Raw genomic sequence first — 25,330 nt, forward strand, 5'->3', positions numbered from 1 at the left:
TAGAAGTTCAGACCAACGTTGCTCAAACTAACCCTGCCAGGGCTGGTGGGCTGCAGTCTTTAACTCCAGCCAAGCAGTAGCCTGCCTGATGATACTAATCAATGAATCATAGTCTTCATTCAAGGCTTTGAGTGCTTGGCTGGTATTTAAATTGGTGTTAAATAACTCTTTAATGATTCATTGAACTGTTTTATTAGGCTTTTGGACACATTGCAAGAAGCATTTGTACAGAGATGGCGAGTGGCGACCATGAGATAGTCAGGTGAAGGTGATCCGTTTAGCATTCCCTCTCTTTACTAAAATATGCCTCTTAAATAGGAAAGAACTTGACTCTAAAGTTAAGAAATAACTGAAACGTTATGTTGGCAACTGCATGTTATGGCAAATACTAGATCAAGAAATAGAGAAACAAAAATAACAAAACAACGTGGCCATAGACCAAGTAGCTGCTGACTCGACTAACGTGAGTTTAGAGACAATTTGCACTGGCAATAAGAAACTGTCTAAGCAGATGAAGAAAATATCCAACGATGTCAACAGAAATCTTGTCTTAGGTATTCAGCATTCTCTGTGTTGCTATACAACCTCCACTGTCACACCTGTTGTCTTTACAGGTCTGTATATCTGATATTTGATTGGAGGTTAACTTTACAGTAATGCGATTGGTCAACAACTCAGATTTTGAATCCCTTACAACTTAGATGTTATAAAACGGTCTTCATTGCCTCTCTCTCTTTTTTGTTCCTGAACTGCTGTGGTGAGAGATACTCTTTCTTTCTTTAATTCTCTCTCTCTCTCTCTCTCTCTCTCTCTCTCTCTCTCTCTCTCTCATATGAGCTATGGCTCAAGCCATGGTTTCTTTGTCTCCATCTCTCTCTGACCATGCTTAGAATAATGCCTTGTAATGCTTGTTAATGTTTTGTAGCTTAAACGTATGCCTTGTATAATGTTAAATGGAGTCAGATAAAGATGATTCATGTAATGTACTAATTGCTTAGTGTTATTACGAGTCACATGTGAGGTATATATAATATCTTACATATCAAATATTACCCCACTACATTATTGACCCTGAGAGGGCTAACTTCTTCCTTTCCTTCTGCAAAAAAAAGAAAACAAGAGGTAGGCCTATCACGCTGGCCAGGACAAATGATCAATATAGGCCTATACTTTAGAAGTGTTTCATCTGTCTCAGAACCAGCCCTAGACAGGACACTTTAATAAGAAATACTATATTTACTTCACAAACACTAATTATAGTAGTTGACTGCACAGAGTATGGACACATAGTACTGACATTCACTCCGCAGTGGTTGGGATGGGTATGGGAGCTGAATACACAGCTGATGATTCTTCAAAAACATTTATAATAATACAATTGGTCTCCAAGATACAAATAACTCTATTATAATGATTGGGGACTACAATACAATTTGAAGTACGTCAATGGAACGTAAAGGCAATCATACTACCAACTATCACCCTCTGGTGCTCAGAGATTACGAATATTAAGGACATTTGGAATCGATGGATATTTGGAGGCTTAAAAACCTATGTCTCTAAAGATACATTTTCAGGAGGCTTAATCAAGCTAGTCAAATTGATTATTTTCTGGTATCCTTTTCTATGGTGCCAAAAGTGAAAAGAGTATGGATTGAGGATCGAATGCTATCAGAACAACAGCTTATAGCCCTCCATGTAAGTATGACAGACATTCCACGAGGGCGGGGATATTTGACCAGGATTTATTGACTGACACTAAATAAAATCTAAGGAATTCATAAGACTTTTCTTGCACAATACAGGTTCAGCGGACCCACTTATCATATTGGATGCCTGTAAGTGTGCCTTTGGAGGCCATTCAATTCAATTTCATCCCAAAAACAAAAACGGTCAACAGAGAAAAGACACAGTAGAAATAGGATATCTAACATTACACATCAATGGTGTAGATAAATGTACTACAGAAGCAGTGGATAAACTAGACACAAAAAAAAGGAGTTTGAGGAACTTATTCATAAAAGATCGGGTTTCATTTATCGAAAAAACAGAGCAAATCCGATGAAGAACGGCAAAAAATTCACCACGTTTTTCCTAAATCTTCAATATAGAAACGTGACCAAAAATAACCTACAAAAAATTGTTACAAACAATGGAGATATCCTTCTCACCAACAGAGATTTTCAATGAGGAAGTAAAACATTTTAAACAAATGTTCTCGTCAAGTTCTTTCAAACTCACTTGACGATAAGTTTTGTGACATCCTTCTCCCCAAAAATCATGTTAAACCATTTGCGACACCCAATTATTTTTGTGATGTCCTAATTACACATGACAAACTATGGCTGGCAATTTATTCTTTTCAGATGGGGAAAATTCCTGGTTTTGATAGCATTTTAATAAAGATATATCAAACTTTATATGAACTACTGAAATATCCATTAGTATCATGTTTTAATTACTCATGTATAAATGTCAAACTGTCAGACACACAAAAAGAGGGACTGATCTCTAATTCTGAAGCAGGAGTCAGGGGGGCAATACAAAGACCCAGTCTCTTAAAAATAAAAATTGAGGCCGCTCACCAATGTTCCCTCTAATTTTCTTCCGCACTGAGCAAATTTCTGGTCGGCTCAGCACAAACTTGAACGTTGTGAAAATTCTGTGCAACATCCAGCACACGATTACTGTGTACACTGAGGCTGTACCCTCTTTAAGTAACAGTTTTAATAGTGGCCAAGTAGGCTACTGTGGCTATTTGATCCTAATGTATGCCTATCTGAGTTCTCTACCATCAAAAACAATGGAGAAAATGCATCCCATAACATTTTAACATGGAAATAACAGTTCTATCATTCAGCCTACAGTAGCAGCCAATGTGTGGTGTTCAATGTAGCCCACATTCCATTAGACTTTTGAAAAAAACAACACGCAGGGCTTGACATTAACCTGTTTATCCACTTGTCCTTCAGACGAGGTAACTGAACATTTTGTTTTGTTGTTTGATGCAAGAAACCACGTAATAAATACAAATAAAATGCATTATTATTCCCATACCATTATTACAGAGAATCAGACAAATTATGCTACCCCCTGCCTATTTGCTACTTAGCTTATTCAAGCCTGTCTCAAAATAAAACACTGCCCCTTTAAGACAAAAAAAAACATCTTTATCTGACTTTCTTTTCAAAGAAGTCTAGAAATGTACACGTTTTGTACTCTTATAGGAAGCAAACACTGCCTTATTGTTGAATACAAATGATCTATAACTGGGCTAATAACTCACTAACAAAACTATTAACAAAATGTGCACACATGGCTACATGCAGATCTCGCTTTGATCTCAAAACAAGCGCATCTACTCAAGACCGCTTATGCTGTAAACAGTCCAGTTCAGAGTAAATGGAACAGATCCATATATAGCAATGACCTATTTGCATATAAGCCTACTGCAGCTCTGATTGGTTATGCCGCAATAGAATACTACTCCGATGCGCTCTGCCTTCAATAAAATCTCTTGAGTAGTTTGTTTTGCATAATAAGTCTTGCATAGTTTGTTTTGTTTCGGTATGTTGCACTGAAAGTGGCTAATATTGCATTGATTCGATCATAATTGCCACAGTAAAGGGAAACGTTGATAGTGTTAACTAAGGGGGAAAACTCTAGAAAGTTGAGAGGAGTAGAGAGTGTAGATGCGAGAAGGAATTAGCTATATATACAACAAGCAAGATGATCATGCTGTTTGTATGTGGCTGCTAACTCTGTATTTGCGTGTGATCAAGGGTGTATTCATTCCACCAGTTCTGTGGAAAAAAGTTTCTTAAACAGAGAAAACGGAACAAAACGGGGATAAACGTACCTGAATTTGTCCAATATAAACTCTAATTTGTAACTGTCGGACTAATAATTAAAACTTAGATCAGCTAGATGCAGGCAAGAGTGTGCAAGGTGGTATTGAATGTGTCACTCTGTCACCTTGATTACTCAAATTTCTCTCTCAACCTGTTGTAGCAACCTCATGATGGCTATAGGGAAAATGTTTATATCATGTAGTAGCCTAAACCTATCGCTGTTACATTTAACTGGGTGAATGGAATATGAATGACAGTCATCCAATATGCTGTAATAGAAATAAGGCCATGCTCACAAAAAAGATGATCATCCTCCCTCATCTTAAACAGCATCAACCGCCACCGTTACACACATTCACACAACTCAGGGCCTGTATCATTTGTGTGTTTGTTTCACCCACTCCTCCTCACCAGACAGCCACTGTGTGATGTTTTGCTGGTGAAGGATTTGCTCAGTGTAATGTGAACAGTCTGTCTGGCCAAGCCTTTCCCCTAGAGATCAAGCTGCAAGGACTAACACAACACACTCCCTTACTCAGCAGATACTCCTGTTCCACACTGCAGCAATAACACTAGACTGCCAATCACCTCTCCACCTCTCATAGCAAACCTGAATGAAATAAAATTCAATTCACGTCTGTCCTTAACTCCATTAGACAGGTCATTACCAATGGATCATGTATTCATCAGGATTAACAAAGTTTGGCTGTCTCAGAGACCAGTGTACTGGACTTTCTGTAATGAATGTCCTTTTTGCTTTACCCTTCACCAGCACCCTCTAATCTAATGTATGGATCATGTGTTTATAGATCAGTATGACATGGAAGTTAATAAAGTAAGTTAATAGGAAACTTTAGACATTTTAGAGCTTTTCCATAGGAAGAAATCTCTTTCAGATAAAGGACCAGTGCCCTCTATGGGAGATTCAGGGGTAGGGAACATTACGTCCTCTTATTTCCTGCCTTCTACCGTTTTCTGATCCACAATCCTCTTCTCTCTTCTCCTCGTCGTTCATCCTCTTCTTTCATCCCTTGCCTTCTCACATCCCCTCCGTCTCACTCATCCTCTCCTCCCCCTTCTCCTTCCACCATCCTTTCTCCTCCCCTCCCCATCCTCTCCTCCTATCCTCTCCTCCTCCTTCCACCATCCTCTCCTTCGCTCCTCCACTCCCTTCCACCATCCTCTCTTTCTCTCCTTCCTCTCCTCCTTCCACCATCCTCTCATTCTCCTTCCCCTCTCCTCCTTCCACCATCCTCTCTCCCCCATCCACCATCCTCTCCTTCTCTCCTCCCACCATCCTCTATCCTTCTCCCCGTCCACCATCCTCTCCTTCTCTCCTCCCACCATCCTCTCTCCTTCCCTCCTCCCACCATCCTCTCCTTCCCTTCCACCATCCTCTATCCTTCTCTCCTTCCACCATCCTCTCCTCTCCTCCCCCTCCTCCTTCCACCATCCTCTCCCCCACTTTCTCTTAATGTGGGGATTTACCTGCTGTAGTGAGAGTACCTGCTGTTGTTACAGTAACGTTTTGTTTTTGAAAGGAAGCTTCAATTTCACCCCATGTTGACAACTAGCAAACCCTTAATCCATGTCTGACAAGGTTGTGGGTGTCAGTGTAGAAAAAGGTTGTCTAGTCTGTTCATTTACCCTTTCACAATCATCAACATAATTTGTACTGATGATGGGGGCTGACACCGTGTCTGTGAGGGAGCTACAGTATTAGTCATATACTCTGATCAGACTGAGGCAAAGCGAGTCCAATCAATCAGTCAAGCTGCATGTTGATCCGTGGCAGACAGTGTCAGTCCATTATCGATTGGCCTGAGTCAATCGGCAGCCAGCCAGACTGCATTTAAACAGCCAGACAGATCTATGATGATAACCAGAGCCATGTATTTAGAGTTCAGCCAACCTATCCTTTTTTATATTGCTATAATCTGATTCACCAGTAAGCAAAATCAGTAATTTTCTGGATGTTGTGTGTAAATACTTAACGTGTGTAAATATTTCTATGAACATAAGATTCAACAACTGAGACATAAACTGAACAAGTTTAACAGACATGTGAATGTGTCCATAGGCGACATTGTTGCCGGTGATGTCTGGTGAGGACCTACCTTACAACAGGCCTACAAGCCCGCAGTCCAGCCTCTCTCAGCCTATTGCGGACAGTCTGAGCACTGATGGGATTGTGCGTTCCTGGTGTAACTCAGGAAGTTGTTGTTGCCATCTTGTACCTGTCCCACAAGTGTGATGTTCGGATGTACCGATCCTGTGCAGGTGTTGTTACACGTGGTCTGCCACTGCGAGGACGATCAGCTGTCCGTCCTGTCTCCCTGTCTTAGGCATCTCACAGTACAGACATTGCAATTTATTGCCCTGGCCACATCTGCAGCCCTCATGCCTCCTTGCAGCATACCTAAAGCATGTTCACGCAGATGAGCAGGGACCTTGGGCATATTTCTTTTGGTGTTTTTCAGAGTCAGTAGAAAGGCCTCTTTAGTGTCCTAAGTTTTCATAATTGTGACCTTAATTGCCTACCGTCTGTAAGCTGTTTGTGTCTTAACGACCGTTCCACAGGTGTGTGTTCATTAATTGTTTATGGTGCATTGAACAAGCATGGGAAACAGTGTTTAACCCTATACAATGAAGATCTGTGAAGTTATTTGGATTTTTACGAATTATCTTTGAAAGACAGGGTCCTGAAAAAGGGACGTTTTTTTTTTATTGCTGAAGTTTGTATTTTTCAGTCATGATTCTATGGAGAAATTGACTGCACATGCATTCTCAATGAAGGAAGCGTCACATGACAATAATATAGAAGAGCCAACTGAAGAGTGCAACAGAATATTTATTATTGCTCCCATCTGTCACATGGACTTACGTTAGCATTTTCAAAAGCTTTAAAACTGTCAGCGATGATGTTCAAAGTAGTCCAACCTACAGAATAAACCATCAGGCCACTTCACCTACAATAACATTCTCAGTAATGGTTACACATTTGTATTTTTTCTTGCTATGACTGTGATATGTTTATATACCTTGGTTGAACGCTATGACTGTCAGTCGCTCTGGATTAGAGTGTCTGCTGAATGACCAAAATGTAAACGTAAAAACAAACACTTCTAAAGCATACTGGTATTATTCAAATGAACTCCGACACATACAAGTACAAATATGGTCGGTGCGGACCAGATCCAAATCTGAACAATTCATAGATGCCTGGGCTGTTTCACAAGGTTGAACTTCACATTACAGTACAGCAGTTTAGTACAGTAGAGCACAGTACAGTATGGTACAGGACAGTCAAGTTTTATTCAGTAGAGTAGATTACAGTAGAGTACAGTTTAATTCAGTAGAGTACATTACAGTACAGTACACAGTACAGTAAAGAACAGTATAGTACAGTTTAGTTCAGTAAAGTACATTAGAGTCAAGTAGGGTACAATACAATACTGTACTCTACTTGTCTTTACTGTACAGTGGACAATGGACATTGAAATCAAGGCCAGTCCAGACCGGACCAAATCTGAACCAAACAGATGTCTATGATTAGTTCCAATTTGGTCCGGACCAAGAATCAACGTCCTTGGACAATGAAATGAAAGCTGGTCCAGACTGCACCAAAAAAATATGATCCCAAAAAATATGGGCAAAAGACATCGCTATCGGTAAGTGGGAAGTGTAGGCCTATACTTGTTCACTACAGTACTCCCCACAAATCTAAAAGGAGGATCCGTGGAATTCTGGGCTAGTAGGAGATTTCACCATATTGCTTAGGCTACCAGTCATGATGTTTCAAGGTCATAGCTGCCAACCCATTTCTGACACCAATGTAGCGACAGACAAACCCAGGTCGTGGCATGAAAGGCAAACACCATACTGGACCAATCATACACATCTATACTTGGGCCAAATCAAGGCCAATCCGAACCAATCACAGATGTCTTTTTGGGTCAAATCAAGGCCAAATATAGACGACAAATCAAGGCCAGTCCGGACAGCACCAAAAAAAAGACCAGCGGTCCAGACAAGACAAAAAAATACATCGCCTAATGCTTAGTGGCAGTTACATAGCATGATTTAAATATTTCCCATGTAATGTTAATGGGGCGCCAACATGGTTGAAATAGAACGTAATAGTGTCGTGTAAATGCATCATAATGCAGAAACCTCAATGGCCCAACCATAGAATTAGGAATTTAATAGGATCTCTATAGGCCCAACTAGGTAAATACATGGCTCTGATGGTAACTACAGGGGACAATAATAACATGTTGTATCCATCCACTCCCAGAGACCAGCAGCAATCACCACTTGTCACACAGTACAACATCTGAGACAGAAAGCGTAGACGCTGCCACACAGCCCATGATTTGAGTTATTCTGCAAAAACTTTTATTGAACAAAAGTATTATAATTCTCACCGCGTCATTAGCGGCACAGTCCCGTAGGTTGGATCGAAATGATTCATATTACGTACCTCATCTTCTTCTGAATATATACATACAGTGGGAACAAGAATGAAATAACAATGCTCAATAACATTCAGATATATCAACTCATAAAAGCTGAGAACCCCATGATCGATACATTGGTAAACAGACGCAGAGAACAAAAAGTAAATAAAAACAGTCTAAGTACTCTTGAATTAGTGCCTGCCATCAGCTACATAAACACATACAGTGCATTCAGAAAGTATTCAGACCCCTTGACTTCTTTCACATTTTGTTCAGTTACAGCCTTATTCTAAAATTGATCAAATATATAAATCCTCAATCTACACACAATACCCCATAATGACAAAGCGAAAACAGGTTTTTAGAAAAGTTTGCAAATGTAATACAAATAAAAAAACAGAAATACATTATTGCATAAGTATTCAGACCCTTGCTATAAGACTCAAAATTGAGCTCAGATGCATCCTGTTTCCATTGATCATCCTTGATGTTTCTACAACTTGATTGGAGTCCACCTGTGGTAAATTCAATTGATTGGACATGATTTGGAAAGGCACACACCTGTCTATATAAGGTCCCACAGTTGACAGTGCATGTCAGAGGGAAAAAAAAAGCCATGAGGTCAAAGGAATTTTCCGTAGAGCTCCAAGACAGGGTTGTGTCGAGGCACAGATCTGGGGAAGGGTACCAAAAAATTACTGCAGCATTGATTGTCCCCAAGAACACAGTGGCCTCTATCATTCTTAAATAGAAGAAGTTTGGGACCACAGACTCTTCCTAGAGCTGGCCGCCCGGCCAAACTGAGCAATCGGGGAGAAAAGCATTTGTCGTGGAGAGACCAAGGACCCGATGGTCCCTCTGACAAAGCTCCAGAGTTCCTGTGGAGATTGGACAACCTTCCCGAAGGAGAACCATGCAGCACTCCACCAATCAGGCCTTTATGGTAGAGGCCAGATGGAAGCCCCTCAGTAAAAAGGCACATGACAGCCAGCTTGGAGTTTGCCAAAAGGCACCTAAAGACTCTCAGACCATGAGAAACAAGATTCTCTGGTCCGATTAAACCAAGATTGAACTCTTTAGCCTGAATTCCAAGCATCATGTCTGGAGGAAACCTGGCACCACCCCTACGGTGAAGCATGGTGGTGGCAGCATCATGCTGTGAGGATGTTTTTCAGCGGCAGGGACTGGGAGACTAGTCATCATCAAGGGAAAGATGAACAGAGCAAAGTACTGAGAGATCCTTGATGAAAACCTGCTCCAGAGCGATCAGGACCTCAGACTGGGGCGAAGGTTCACCTTCCAACAGGACAACGACCCCTAAGCACACAGCCAAGACAATGCAGGAGTGGTTTTGGGACAAGTCTCTGAATGTCCTTGAGTGGCCCACCCAGAGCCCGGATTTGAACCCGATCAAACATCTCTGGAGAGACCTGAAAATAGCTATGCAGCAACACTCCCCATCCAACCTGACAGAGCTTGAGAGGATCTGCAGAGAAGAACGGGAGAAACTGCCCAAATACAGCTGTGCCAAGCTTGTAGCATCATACCCAAGAAGACTCAAGGCTGTAATCGCTGCCAAAGGTGCTTCAACAAAGTACTGAGTAAAGGGTCTGAATACTTATGTAAATGTGATTTCAGTTTTTTATATTTAATACATTTACAACAATTTCTACAACCCTGTTTTTGCTTTGTCATTATGGGGGTATTGTGTGTAGATTGATGAGGGGAAAAAATTATTTAATACATTTTAGAATAATACTGTAACGTAACAAAATGTGGAAAATTCAAGGGGTCTGAATACTTTCCGAATGCACTGTATATAACTTTGAGAGTAAAACGCCTGAAGACCTGATCTTCATTGGTAAAAACAGCACTAGGGCCGGGGAGTAAAGTGAGTGAGTAAGTACAGTAAGTGTAGTGTAGAGCTGGAGACACTCAAATAGAAGTAGTGTAGAGCTGGAGCCAATAGAACATCAGAACAGTAAGTGTAGTGTAGAGCTGGAGCCAATAGACTAGCAAAACAGTAATGCTGCTTTTGGACTGTAACACCAGCGTTACACTAGATAGTGTATACAGACTAATGTTATACTAGGGAAATTATGTTTCCATAGCTAGGGCTGACAATGAAGATTTGTGACGAACAGAATAAACAACCTCTGCATAATCAAAACAGTTGCTTTGTCAGAAGGTGCTAAAGTTCAGTTAGCCATTTATGTAAATGCCAGCTGAAAAGTACCTGTGGCCTGTTATTGGCCCCAAATGAGAGCAGGTCCGCCGGAGCCATGGCCCAGAAAGACACGGGTGCCGGCCTGAGTTGAGGGAAACAGAAAAGTCTGAGCCTTGTGGGTAAAACACGGGTGAATCCTGACTGGAAATGTGCCATAAGTGTAGTGTAGAGCTGGAGAGAATAGAAGAGTAAGTGTTGTACATTGACAGACATTCAAATTCTCCACTCTTTTCAATTCTCTCTCTCCTACTTCTCCTCAATGATAGAGGGATGAAGAGGAGATAGAGGTGGAAGAAAATGACTACAGTTCTGAGGAGGATGAAGGTGGAGAAGAGGAGAAAAGGCAAAAGAGGGTGTTTACAATGGTCACTTAGTGAAGTCATTATTTCCTTTAGAAATCATCGGAACCTCTGGAGAGGGTTTTAAATTAGATACAAAAATGTGTGAATTCCAAACAAACAGAGAAAACCCAAAACCAAAGAAAGGAAACAGAACCAAGACCAGCTATGTGACTAGGCTAAAACAGACTAAGTTATCTCCCCAAGTTCAGCATGTTGAGGACTGCTGGGATATGGGCATTTGGTGGAGTGCGTATGTGTGTGTATATGCATGTCTGAGTGCCTATGTGTGTATATGTATGTGTGTCACAGCAGCGGTTTGACCAGGTAGAGCTTGTCTCCGTGTTGGCTGGTGAAGATGGGGGCTTTCTTGTAGTGTTCCACCAGTTCATCAATGGAGCTGAACCTGCGCTGGCCGATACAGTACACCTCCTCTGAACACTGCACCTTGAAGTGCTTGTTCTTCCCAGGCGCCTTCAGAGAGACAGAGAAATCACTGGGCTAGAGGGAGAAAAAGGGAAAGTCAGTTCATTTACTCACCAATTTGTCTCCAACAAACATGCTTTACTTTACTACCGCTACTCACTATCCACCAGCAGGGGGCACCATGGCTTAATTTATAAACCACAGGCAATATTTCTGCTGTTCATGTGTGCAGATCTCTCCTATTCTTCAACATATTATTATATTCTTCCCTCCATTCTGCTCCCTTAACACTCCTTTCCTCCCACTGTCCTCAATCTCTTCCTCTCCCCCTCCACTCCAACTATCCTCAATCAGCCCTTCATCCTCTCTTCCCCCACTCACCGATGACTCGCTGTCCCGTATGAGGAAGTCCCCCTCCTTCCCCCTCTCGTTGAGGACCAGCTCTGCCTGGTGTCTGGTCACCCCTCCGTAGTACCAGTCCCTGCCTGCAAACTTGCCCACGATCGCCGGCCCCACGTAGCGGATCTGTGAGGAGCCAGGGGGTGACTGTGGCAGGGCGGGGAGCCCGGGAGGCCCGTCAGCGTCATTCAGCACCAGCACGTAGTTCTTAGGCACTAGGCCCACCAGGCCTTGGGCGTTCCTGCAGCGCCACCACTCTGGGTCATTCTCTGGTTTCTCCACAACCTCCATCACCTCTCCCTTCTCAAAGTTCAGCTCTTCCTCCGTCACTGAGTTGAACGGGTAAATAGTCTGGACCAGATGGAGCGCACCACTTCCTTCTCCATCCCGGCCGCCACCACCTCCCGCCCGCCCGTTGGTCATCGTGGCCCCCCTGCCCTGCCCTGGATAACCTGGGGAGTCCCTTCCTCCTCCACCCCCCTCACCCTCTCTCTCTGCGGGGTCCTCCAGGACGTAGTTGGAGGGGAACCAGCCCACGCGACCTCCCTGGCTGCCCCGCCACCAGCCGTCACTGCACTTCTCCATCACCGTGACCCGGGACCCCTTGGCTAGGGTCAGCTCATCCTCGCGCTCCGCCATGTACGAGAACTTGACAACGGCCAGGATGGTGAGGTCGTAGATGCGTTCGGCACCGCCTCCACCTCCTCCTCCTCCTCCTCCTCCTCCCCCACTCCCATTGGAAGGGTACTCTGCATCCGTGCTGGGTGTGGGAGAGGCATCACGGGCACTCTGCTTCCTTCTGCCCTTACCCAGTCCTGAGAGAGAGGAGAGAGGAGAGAGGAGAGAGAGGAGAGAGAGATGGGGAGAAAGGAAGAGAATCACTACATCAGAAAGTTAAGCTAACATGACCTGACATTTTATTTCATTTCAGACAGCCAGTGGAAGACAACAGTCTGTTGTTGACAGTGGATTGAATCAAAAGCATTTCAGGTTTCGTCTCGCAGGTGGCAGGAACTGGTACTACGACACTTGTATAGCCAGACACTAAACATACATCTTTCACATCTACATGTTTGTAATTTAGCAGACACTCATATCCAGAGCTGCTGACAGGAGCAAGTCGGGTTAAGTGCCTTGCTCAAGGGCACAGACAGATTTTTCACCTTGTCGGCTCGGGGATTCCTTTCAGTTACTGGCCCAATGCTCTGCCACCCCTGCCGCATATCTACAACCCAAGACACTTGAGTCCTTTGATAAGTCATTAATCCAGTGGTACCGAGAAAGCTTTGAGTCAATGAGGCAGCAGGAGACGAAGTGGATTTGTGTGTGTGGGCAGGGCAGGCTCCAGTGGGAGACCAGGCAGGCTGCACTCTAGGCCCAGTGGAGATGTCAACACTTAAAATAGAAGATAGAGGACCTCATCCTCAGAGATCTGAGAGGGCAAGCACACACATACTATAGTTGAATCACATAGATACAGTACAAGATCAGACACTACATACACAGAAATTCTCTCTACCCACATACAGTAAATGCACCCAAGTGACAGACACATACACACTCCCTCGGTCACAACTGTTAGTGTGTTCGTCACAACTCACAGCTCCTCATTAAACCAGGTGTTCAGCACCACTCAGCTACCTGCGTCTCCACTAATCAAAAGGCTGAAACTAGTGCGTGCGGGCTAGGGAGGAAAGTGGAGCAGACAGGGTGTCTGGTGCGTGGCTCTGCTGTGGTACTGACTGACAAGGCAGGCAGGGGATCAAAGGTTCCTCTCCTCCTACCTGTCTCCTTGCCTCTTTCTGCACAACAAAGACAGCAGGCAGCAACAACAAAGCGCTCGTCTCCTCCATGCTGCTTGTTTACCCGTCGTAACCCGCGTGGGAGCGCTAGCCGGGGCCAACTAAGAGTTGTTCTGATGCGTTCAGCTGCCGAACCCAGGGAGACAGATGACTGGCATACAGATGTCTCATGGCTCAGGTGGTTGAATGGTGGTTGCTTGGAACATAACATCAGACAGATCTACATCCGGGCAGCTCTTACTGTACAAACCAATTACATCTGACTAATACAAATGGAACCAAACATACTGCAGAACTAAAGTAAGCACAATTACATCCCACTGCACACAAATATTCCCAATGCTGGCATTTGTTTAGTCACAACACAGGGAAAAGTGACAAGTGTGTGTGTGTGTGTGTTGCAGTGTAGACAGAGCTAGGTCACATCTGTTTAGATGACTGTGTGAATTAACTCAGGAAGTTATTGGGTTCACACAGAGTGGCACTAAACTTTCCTGCTGTTTTGTTGTGTGAGAGAGGAGCAGGTGAGGAGATAGGAGCAGGAGAGGAGATGGGAGCAGGAGAGGAGATGGGAGCAGGAGAGGAGATGGGAGCAGGTGAGGAGATGGGAGCAGGAGAGGAGATGGGAGCAGGTGAGGAGATGGGAGCAGGTGAGGAGATGGGAGCAGGTGAGGAGATGGGAGCAGGAGAGGAGATGGGAGCAGGAGAGGAGTCCCTTGGCAGCTGTTAATAAAACACAGAAGACCAGACATCACAGGGCAGAGCTGACAGAAAGAGAGAATGAAAAAGACAGACAAAGGGATGGGCAAATGCAAACAAGACAGAAATATTGAACAGACCATAATGTTTAATAGAATAGTCAAGGTCCATGTAAAACAAGGGTTATGTAAGAGGCGTGTTTTTCAGAGCGCCTGAGAAGTGACGACAGTGAAGGAGACATAAGACACCACAAACATACATCACACATGGAGTATACAAAACACCTTCCTAATATTGAGTTGCTCTCACTTTTAGCCTCAGAGCAGCCTCAATTCGTCGGGGCATGGACTCTACAAGGTGTCGAATGTGTTCCATAGGGATGCTGGCCCATGTTGACTCCAATGCTTCCCACAGTTGTCAAGTTGGCTGGATGTTCTTTGGGTGGTGTACCATTCTTGATACAGACACTTAAGAATGAAAAACCCATCTTCGTGTGTGTGTGTGTGTGTGTGTGTGTGTGTGTGTGTGTGTGTGTGTGTGTGTGTGTGTGTGTGTGTGTGTGTGTGTGTGTGTGTGTATAAAGTGCATTCGGAAAGTATTCAGACCCCTTGACTTTTTCCACATTTAGTTACGTTACAGCCTTATTCTAAAATTGATTAAATGGTTTTTTCCCCTCATCAATCTACACACAATTCCCCATAATGACAATGTTTTGCAAATGTATAAAAAAAAACATTTACATAAGTATTCAGACCCTTTACTCAGTACTTTGTTGAAGCACCTTTGGCAGTGCTTACAGCCTCGAGTCTTCTTGGGTATGATGCTACAGGCTTGGCACACCTGTATTTGGGGAGTTTCTCCCGTTCTTCTCTGCAGATCCTCTCAAGCTCGGTCAGGTTGGATGAGGAGTGTCGCAGCACAGCTATTTTCAGGTCTCTCCAGAGATGTTCGATCGGGTTCAAGTCCGGGCTCTGGCTGGGCCACTCAAGGACATTCAGAGGCTGTGTGGTTAGGGTTGTTGTCCTGTTGGAAGGTGAACCTTCGACCCAGTTGGAGGTCCCGAGCACCCTGGAGCAGGTTTTCATCAATGATCTCTCTGTACTTTGCTCCGTTCATCTTTTCCTCGATCCTGACTAGTCTCCCAGTCCCTGCCCACAGCATGCTGCCACCACCACCACCACGCTTCACCGTAGGGATGGTGCCAGGTTTCCTCCAGATGTGACGCTTGGCATTTAGGTCAAATAGTTTAATCTTGTTTTCGTCAGAACAGAGAATCTTGTTTCTCATGGTCAGAGTCCTTTACGTGCCTTTTGGCAAACTCCAAGCGGGCTGTCATGTGCCTTTTACTGAGGAGTGGCTTCAGTCTGGCCACTCTATCATAAAGGCCTGATTGGTGGAGTGCTGCAGAGATGGCTGGCCTTTGAAAGGTTCTCCCATCTCCACAGAGGAACTGGAGCTCTGTCAGAGTGACCAAGGCCCTGCTCAGTTTTGGCCAGGCGGCCAAACTTCTTCCATTTAAGAATGATGGAGGCCACTGTGTTCTTGGGGACCTTCACTGCTGCAGAAATGTTTTGGTACCTTTCCCAGATCTGTGCCTCGATACAATCCTGTTTCGGAGCTCTACGGACAATTCCTTCGACCTCATGGCTTGATTGTTTTCTCTGACATGCACTGTCAACTGTGGGACCTTATATAGACAGGTGTGTACCTTTCCAAATCATGTCCAATCAGTTGAATTTACCACAGGTGGACTCCATGGATATAGGATACACCTGAGCTCAATTTCGAGTCTCATAGCAAAGGATCTGTTATTTCTTTTTGTTTTGCAAACATTTTTGCAAGAAAGCTGTTTTCATTTTGTCATTATTGGGTATTGTGTGTAGATTGAGGAAATGTATTTATACATTTTGAATAATGCTGTAACGTAACCAAATGTGGAAAAAGGGAAGGGGTCGGAATACTTTCCAAATGCACTGTGTGTGTGTGTGTGTGTGTGTGTGTGTGTGTGTGTGTGTGTGTGTGTGTGTGTGTGTGTGTGTGTGTGTGTGTGTGTGTTGCCCCACTTGATGTGAGCCAACTTGAATGCTCTCCTCCGGGGCCTACTTCAAGCCATCCCGTGGAGAGACTCTGCTGTCGACTGTTACAGGGTAGAGAGCAGAGATATGCAGGGAACAGCAGACATAAAACTCCCCTGAGACTCATGCAGCCCAGCTGAATCGCACACACGCACGCACGCACACACAAACTTTCTTTTGCTCTCCCTCATTTCCACTTCAAGGCTCTGGCCTGCTGGTTGGCAGGGGAACAGTCTCCATTCACTCCTCCCACACTCCCTCTCTCTCTCCTTCCATCCCTCCAATCTTTCACCGCCCTGGACACAGAGACCTCCTTCAGCACTGGAGCCTGACCCAGGAGACTCCTACCTCAGCATGTCTTTATAAGAACCCAGAGGGACATCAGAGGTCGGCATACCAATACCCAGCACCACCTGACGGAGTCACAGGGAGCGGTACCATGAAACCCAGGGCAGTCAGGAGTTAATATAGTAAATACCCAGCACCACCTGACGGAGTCACAGGGAGCGGTACCATGAAACCCAGGGGAGTCAGGAGTTAATATAGTAAATACACAGGACCACCTGACGGAGTCACAGGGAGCGGTACCATGAAACCCAGGGGAGTCAGGAGTTAATATAGTAAATACCCAGCACCACCTGACGGAGTCACAGGGAGCGGTACCATGAAACCCAGGGCAGTCAGGAGTTAATATAGTAAATACCCAGCACCACCTGATGGAGTCACAGGGAGCGGTACCATGAAACCCAGGGCAGTCAGGAGTTAATATAGTAAATACCCAGCACCACCTGACGGAGTCACAGGGAGCGGTACCATGAAACCCAGGGCAGTCAGGAGTTAATATAGTAAATACACAGGACCACCTGATGGAGTCACAGGGAGCGGTACCATGAAACCCAGGGGAGTCAGGAGTTAATATAGTAAATACACAGCACCACCTGATGGAGTCACAGGGAGCGGTACCATGAAACCCAGGGGAGTCAGGAGTTAATATAGTAAATACCCAGCACCACCTGACGGAGTCACAGGGAGCGGTACCATGAAACCCAGGGGAGTCAGGAGTTAATATAGTAAATACCCAGCACCACCTGATGGAGTCACAGGGAGCGGTACCATGAAACCCAGGGGAGTCAGGAGTTAATATAGTAAATACCCAGCACCACCTGACGGAGTCACAGGGAGCGGTACCATGAAACCCAGGGCAGTCAGGAGTTAATATAGTAAATACACAGGACCACCTGACGGAGTCATAGGGAGCGGTACCATGAAACCCAGGGGAGTCAGGAGTTAATATAGTAAATACCCAGCACCACCTGACCGAGTCACAGGGAGCGGTACCATGAAACCCAGGGGAGTCAGGAGTTAATATAGTAAATACCCAGCACCACCTGACGGAGTCACAGGGAGCGGTACCATGAAACCCAGGGCAGTCAGGAGTTAATATAGTAAATACACAGGACCACCTGATGGAGTCACAGGGAGCGGTACCATGAAACCCAGGGGAGTCAGGAGTTAATATAGTAAATACACAGCACCACCTGATGGAGTCACAGGGAGCGGTACCATGAAACCCAGGGCAGTCAGGAGTTAATATAGTAAATACCCAGCACCACCTGACGGAGTCACAGGGAGCGGTACCATGAAACCCAGGGGAGTCAGGAGTTAATATAGTAAATACACAGGACCACCTGATGGAGTCACAGGGAGCGGTACCATGAAACCCAGGGCAGTCAGGAGTTAATATAGTAAATACACAGGACCACCTGATGGAGTCACAGGGAGCGGTACCATGAAACCCAGGGCAGTCAGGAGTTAATATAGTAAATACACAGGACCACCTGACGGAGTCACAGGGAGCGGTACCATGAAACCCAGGGGAGTCAGGAGTTAATATAGTAAATACCCAGCACCACCTGACGGAGTCACAGGGAGCGGTACCATGAAACCCAGGGCAGTCAGGAGTTAATATAGTAAATACCCAGCACCACCTGATGGAGTCACAGGGAGCGGTACCATGAAACCCAGGGCAGTCAGGAGTTAATATAGTAAATACCCAGCACCACCTGATGGAGTCACAGGGAGCGGTACCATGAAACCCAGGGGAGTCAGGAGTTAATATAGTAAATACACAGGACCACCTGACGGAGTCACAGGGAGCGGTACCATGAAACCCAGGGCAGTCAGGAGTTAATATAGTAAATACCCAGCACCACCTGATGGAGTCACAGGGAGCGGTACCATGAAACCCAGGGGAGTCAGGAGTTAATATAGTAAATACACAGCACCACCTGATGGAGTCACAGGGAGCGGTACCATGAAACCCAGGGCAGTCAGGAGTTAATATAGTAAATACCCAGCACCACCTGACGGAGTCACAGGGAGCGGTACCATGAAACCCAGGGCAGTCAGGAGTTAATATAGTAAATACCCAGCACCACCTGACGGAGTCACAGGGAGCGGTACCATGAAACCCAGGGCAGTCAGGAGTTAATATAGTAAATACCCAGCACCACCTGATGGAGTCACAGGGAGCGGTACCATGAAACCCAGGGGAGTCAGGAGTTAATATAGTAAATACCCAGCACCACCTGACGGAGTCACAGGGAGCGGTACCATGAAACCCAGGGCAGTCAGGAGTTAATATAGTAAATACCCAGCACCACCTGACGGAGTCACAGGGAGCGGTACCATGAAACCCAGGGCAGTCAGGAGTTAATATAGTAAATACACAGGACCACCTGACGGAGTCACAGGGAGCGGTACCATGAAACCCAGGGCAGTCAGGAGTTAATATAGTAAATACCCAGCACCACCTGACGGAGTCACAGGGAGCGGTACCATGAAACCCAGGGGCAGTCAGGAGTTAATATAGTAAATACACAGCACCACCTGACGGAGTCACAGGGAGCGGTACCATGAAACCCAGGGCAGTCAGGAGTTAATATAGTAAATACCCAGCACCACCTGACGGAGTCACAGGGAGCGGTACCATGAAACCCAGGGGAGTCAGGAGTTAATATAGTAAATACCCAGCACCACCTGATGGAGTCACAGGGAGCGGTACCATGAAACCCAGGGCAGTCAGGAGTTAATATAGTAAATACACAGGTGTTTTGAGAGGTAGTGGATGAGGTAAGTTAGCACTTGGAGAAACACTATACATCCAACCCATAAATCATCATCATTCTAGTTTGCATGCCACTACAAATGAGAAGCTATTAACAGTTAACAAGCACAAAGTTCATATATTTTCCATTTCCTTCACTGTAAGGTTACCGCCTGTCATAACATTATGTTAGCAGGGTGCTATTAACACAAAGCGCCACTGTAGCTCAGCACTCAGTCTATAAAACAGTCCATAAACATCCAGCTGTTTATGTCTTCACAAACATTATGGGCAGGCAGCGTTGGCACGGTGACAGTGTGTACTATGAACCCTGTAAAGCTGTCAGATGGACTGAAGCCAAGGGAGCCATTTTGATTCAGTCTGGAGATCATTGGTTTCCCTGTATTGGCCTGCAGTAGGTGTCACTGGATGAGTGAGCACAGCCATTTTGGATCACTGAGGAGGTGGTTACCCTGTATTGCCCTGCAGAGTCTGTCAACGGCACAGCCATTTTGAGTCAGTGCTGCTGGGCTTCTATTCCATTCAAGAAGAGTTCACACACACACACACACACACACACACACACACACACACACACACACACACACACACACACACACACACACACACACACACACACACACACACACACACACACACACACACACACACACACACACACACACACACACACACACACACACCTGATTCAAAATAAGACATTAGAAGTTACTGCCAAGCCAGAATCTTAACTATCCGAGTACAGATTCATGATCAAATACAACATATTGAAATGCTAGGGGTTGGATAGGAACCTGGGCATAATGTATAACTCAATAACAGATGGGGATGGTTCGTTGTTCCATGGTTTCGCCACAGGCTGTAACACCATTAGGCTGGTGAGTGGAGCACTGTTCAATGCTCTAATGGATGGGTGGGGAACAGCATGGCTGTGTTAGGGGACCACACTACAACCCTGGTTAGCTTCACTGGCCTGCACACAGGACTTTAATGACTCATCCTTTAATGGAATATACAGACACACTTCCCTTTAATTATGGATACACTCATAGTGGTGTCAGAATGACAGAGTGTACAGGGGATAACAGAGTAAGACTAGAATGTTTGTTGAGTGATGGCTCAGGGCCTCTAGGACAGGGATGGGTAACTGGCCCTCGGATAAAACACATTTGTTTGGAGGTGGGGTTAGGGGAGAACTCAGTCGGGGTCTCAACTTCCTGTTGCGAGTTGAATAGTGGAATACTAAAGGTGCAATTTCTATATGTGGTTGTGTATCAGCAGTTGTCTTGTTATGTCAGTCACTGTCAGTCTGTTAGCCCATGTCAGCTACATTTTATTTTAGATTGCCAAGTTTGTTTAGCGGCCAGTTATCTAAACTTGTTATCAGGGTCGAATTACCACCCGGGATGGCCCCATTGATTTTGTTAGTCTCACTCATATCATATGAAAAACTGCAAACATTTCTCTCCAACCTATGGCAAAATGTATACAATTGCATGAAATGTGTTAAATCTTGCTAAATCTTCTCTCCGACCCATGGCAAAATGTGTAGAATTGTAGCAAATATTCTTTAAAACTGCAACGTTGTCTCTACACCCCATGGCAAAATGTGTAGAATTGTAGCAAATATTCTTTAAAACTGCAACGTTGTCTCTACACCCCATGGCAAAATGTGTAGAATTGCATGAAATTAACTCTAAAACAAACAAAAAATCTCTGCTGTCAAGAGAAAGGCCACTAAAATATTTTGCTCGTAATGTGTGTGTGTGTGTGGGTTGATGTGGGTACGCTGACCCGCAAGCAAATGCGGCCCCTCATGATTCAAAAGTTCAAAGTTGCCCATCCCTGCTCTAGGATTATGTGAAATGTTCTTTTTGATAGAGATTAAAGATGGCACAACCACAAACATACAATGTGCTGCTGGTGAACGAAAGTGACAGGCTGTGCAGTGTTGGCTCACACAGTCTCATGGAGCTCCTTTTGGGGGCAGAGGTCAACGGAGCAGAGAGGAATCCCTCTGTCAGTAACAGACTCTACCCATCCCCTCGCATAGCCTCCACTCCCCTCCCTCTGCCCCGCTCTCCCCTCCCCTCACTCCTCTTCCCTCACTCTGCCCCGCTCTCCCCTCCCCTCACTCTGCCCCGCTCTCCCCTCCCCTCACTCTGCCCCGCTCTCCCCTCCCCTCACTCTGCCCCGCTCTCCCCTCCCCTCACTCTGCCCCGCTCTCCCCTCCCCTCACTCTGCCCCGCTCTCCCCTCCCCTCACTCTGCCCCGCTCTCCCCTCCCCTCACTCTGCCCCGCTCTCCCCTCCCCTCACTCTGCCCCGCTCTCCCCTCCCCTCACTCTGCCCCGCTCTCCCCTCCCCTCACTCTGCCCCGCTCTCCCCTCCCCTCACTCTGCCCCGCTCTCCCCTCCCCTCACTCTGCCCCGCTCTCCCCTCCCCTCACTCTGCCCCGCTCTCCCCTCCCCTCACTCTGCCCCGCTCTTCCCTCCCCTCACTCTGCCCCGCTCTCCCCTCCCCTCACTCTGCCCCGCTCTCCCCTCCCCCTCACTCTGCCCTGCTCTCCCCTCCCCTCACTCTGCCCCGCTCTCCCCTCCCCTCACTCTGCCCTGCTCTCCCCTCCCCTCACTCTGCCCCGCTCTCCCTCCCCTCACTCTGCCCTGCTCTCCCCTCACAGACTCTCTCTGTATGTTTGTCTCTGTCTCTCTCTTTGTAAACTTCACACTCTCTCTCTCTCTCAGCAGAAGATATTAAAACCCAGCGGTTTACAAACTCCCGTAATGTCTGTTGACAGTTTGCAAACAAGAATGAATTGAATTAGTCACAACTGACAGGAAGAATAAGGCATGTGTGCTCAGCTTCATATGTTTCTCTCTTTGGAGCAGACAACAAATATTGACTGATTCCTGAAACTTGCAGTTCAGAAAATGTATGTATAAGAAAGTATAAAAACAGTTACTGAAAAATAAGATCAGTGAAATAAGGAGACAGAGAGACGGAACATGGAAGAGTTTCTCTCCAGTCTCCACCAGCCATTTGATAACCCTAACACACACACACACACACACACACACACACACACACACACACACACACACACACACACACACACACACACACACACACACACACACACACACACACACACACACACACACACGCACACAACCCCAGTACCAGACCCTGTCAGACAGAGACTGAGTGAGGGCAGGATGAGACACACACACACAATTCAGGAGAGATGCAAATAATGAATTCATCCGTTTCTAGCTGGAGTTTAGAGGAGGATGAAAAAATAGAGGCGGAGGGAGTCAAGGGACGCTCCACTCTTCTCTGCTGATAAACTACCAACAACATACTCTATGACCTCTCCATCTCCAGCCCACCCCTACCCCTCTAACCCTGCCCACCCCTACCCCTCTAACCCTGCCCACCGCCACCCCTCTAACCCAGCCCACCGCCACCCCTCTAACCCTGCCCACCGCCACCCCTCTAACCCTGCCCACCGCCACCCCTCTAACCCTGCCCACTCCCACCCCTCTAACCCTGCCCACCGCCACCCCTCTAACCCAGCCCACCGCCACCCCTCTAACCCTGCCCACCGCCACCCCTCTAACCCTGCCCACTCCCACCCCTCTAACCCAGCCCACCGCCACCCCTCTAACCCAGCCCACCCCCACCCCTCTAACCCTGCCCACCGCCACCCCTCTAACCCAGCCCACCGCCACCCCTCTAACCCTGCCCACCGCCACCCCTCTAACCCTGCCCACTCCCACCCCTCTAACCCAGCCCACCGCCACCCCTCTAACCCTGCCCACCCCCACCCCTCTAACCCTGCCCACTCCCACCCCTCTAACCCTGCCCACCGCTACCCTTCTTACCCGGCCCCACCCCTCTAACCCTGCCCACTCCCACCCCTCTAACCCTGCCCACCGCTACCCTTCTTACCCGGCCCCACCCCTCTAACCCTGCCCACTCCCACCCCTCCAACCCTGCCCACCGCCACCCCTCTAACCCTGCCCACTCCCACCCCTCTAACCCTGCCCACCGCTACCCTTCTTACCCAGCCCCACCCCTCTAACCCTGCCCACTCCCACCCCTCTAACCCTGCCCACCCCTCTAACCCTGCCCACCGCCACCCCTCTAACCCTGCCCACCGCTACCCTTCTTACCCAGCCCCACCCCTCTAACCCTGCCCACTCCCACCCCTCTAACCCTGCCCACCCCTCTAACCCTGCCCACCGCCACCCCTCTAACCCTGCCCACCGCCACCCTTCTTACCCACCCCCACCCCTCTAACCCTGCCCACTCCCACCCCTCTAACCCTGCCCACCCCCACCCCTCTAACCCTGCCCACCCCTCTAACCCTGCCCACCCCCACCCCTCTAACCCTGCCCACTCCTCTAACCCTGCCCACCCCCACCCCTCTAACCCTGCCCACCGCCACCCTTCTTACCCAGCCCCACCCCTCTAACCCTGCCCACCGCCACCTTCTTACCCAGCCCCACCCCTCTAACCCTGCCCACCGCCACCCTTCTTACCCAGCCCCACCCCTCTAACCCTGCCCACCGTCACCCTTCTTACCCAGCCCCACCCCTCTTACCCAGCCCCACCCCTCTAACCCTGCCCACCGTCACCCTTCTTACCCAGCCCCACCCCTCTTACCCAGCCCCACCCCTCTAACCCTGCCCACCGCCACCCTTCTTACCCAGCCCCACCCCTCTTACCCAGCTCCACCCCTCTTACCCAGCCCCACCCTTCTTACCCAGCCCCACCCCTCTTACCCAGCCCCACCCCTCTTACCCAGTGTGTCTTTGAGGTTCTTGACCAGCGAGGCCTTCTTCACCAGGCTGTTCTTGCGCTCCACGTAGTTGGAGGGGACGTAGCCGGTCTGGGTGGAGGCGTTCCTCACCCTCCACCACGTCTTGCTGTCGTCCAGCAGGGTGAGCCGCTCATTCTTCCTGATGTCAAGTTCCTGGTCCTGCTGGGCCGTGTAGTCCCACTTGGCTACAACTGTCACCTCCTCCATCATTTTTCATGGAGTCCCCCTGGCGGGGCGGGGTGGAAAGGAGAGGGAGAGATGGTAAGTTACACATAGACCCCAAATTAGACGAGAGACAGAAAGACAGAGGGTTGTCTAACCTATTATCACAGGAATGTCTGATGAACTGATCTTAATGCTAGAAGTAAATCAACGATGAGACAATTGTGGTAATGGGGGAAATGTTAAGTGTGTGAGAGATTGAAAAAGAAAGCAGAAAAGCAGGCGAATGCATAGAATCGGACTAATGTAATCCTCTCTCCATTTCACACGGCAGAATTATGACGTCAGACAAGATAATCCCTACTACGCCACCCAACTATTACATTACAGCTATCAAATTACACCGCAGGTATGAGGGCACTGTGTCTGTGTGTGTGTGTGTGTGTGTGTGTGTGTGTGTGTGTGTGTGTGTGTGTGTGTGTGTGTGTGTGTGTGTGTGTTTGAGAGACAGGGATTAAGCATGCTCTATTTCACAGTGCAGGAGGGGAGTCAGGTGAACACACAGCTTTACAGCACCACCTTAGCTACTCTGTGTTAGCACGAGAATGTAAATGAAAGTGTGCGTGCATGTATGCGCGCATCCGTACATGTACGTACAGTGCATTCGTAAAGTATTCAGACCCGTTCACCTTTTCCACATTTTTATGTTACAGCCTTATTCTAAAATGGATGAAATTGTTTTTTTCTCCTCAATCTACACACAATACCCCATAATGACGAAGCAAGAACAGGTTTTTAGAAAGGTTTGCTAATATATTACAAATAAAAACTGAAATATCACATTTACATAAGTATGCAGACCCTTCAGCACCTTTGGCAGCGATTACAGCCATGAGTCTTCTTGGGTATGATGCTACAAGCTTCGCACACCTGTAATTGGG

General features: G+C 46.8%; 1 protein-coding gene across 1 annotated transcript in view; it reads right to left on the reverse strand.

Annotated features, from left to right (window-relative positions):
• Positions 1 to 9,923: 9,923 nt before the first annotated feature.
• The window catches only part of LOC106581983 (cytoplasmic protein NCK2-like), a 51,571-nt gene continuing 36,164 nt past the window's right edge, over positions 9,924 to 25,330 (reverse strand). The window contains exons 2-4 of the mRNA XM_014164596.2: positions 24,209 to 24,453; positions 11,684 to 12,516; positions 9,924 to 11,377 (exon numbers count right to left, since the gene is read on the reverse strand). Coding sequence (XP_014020071.1) covers positions 11,183 to 11,377; positions 11,684 to 12,516; positions 24,209 to 24,437 — 1,257 coding nt within the window. The 5' untranslated portion in view covers positions 24,438 to 24,453 and the 3' untranslated portion in view covers positions 9,924 to 11,182. The remainder of the gene's footprint in view (positions 11,378 to 11,683; positions 12,517 to 24,208; positions 24,454 to 25,330) is intronic.

The sequence above is a fragment of the Salmo salar genome, chromosome ssa21 (genome assembly GCF_905237065.1).
Source record: "Salmo salar chromosome ssa21, Ssal_v3.1, whole genome shotgun sequence".
NCBI classification, from domain to species: Eukaryota; Metazoa; Chordata; class Actinopteri; order Salmoniformes; family Salmonidae; genus Salmo; species Salmo salar.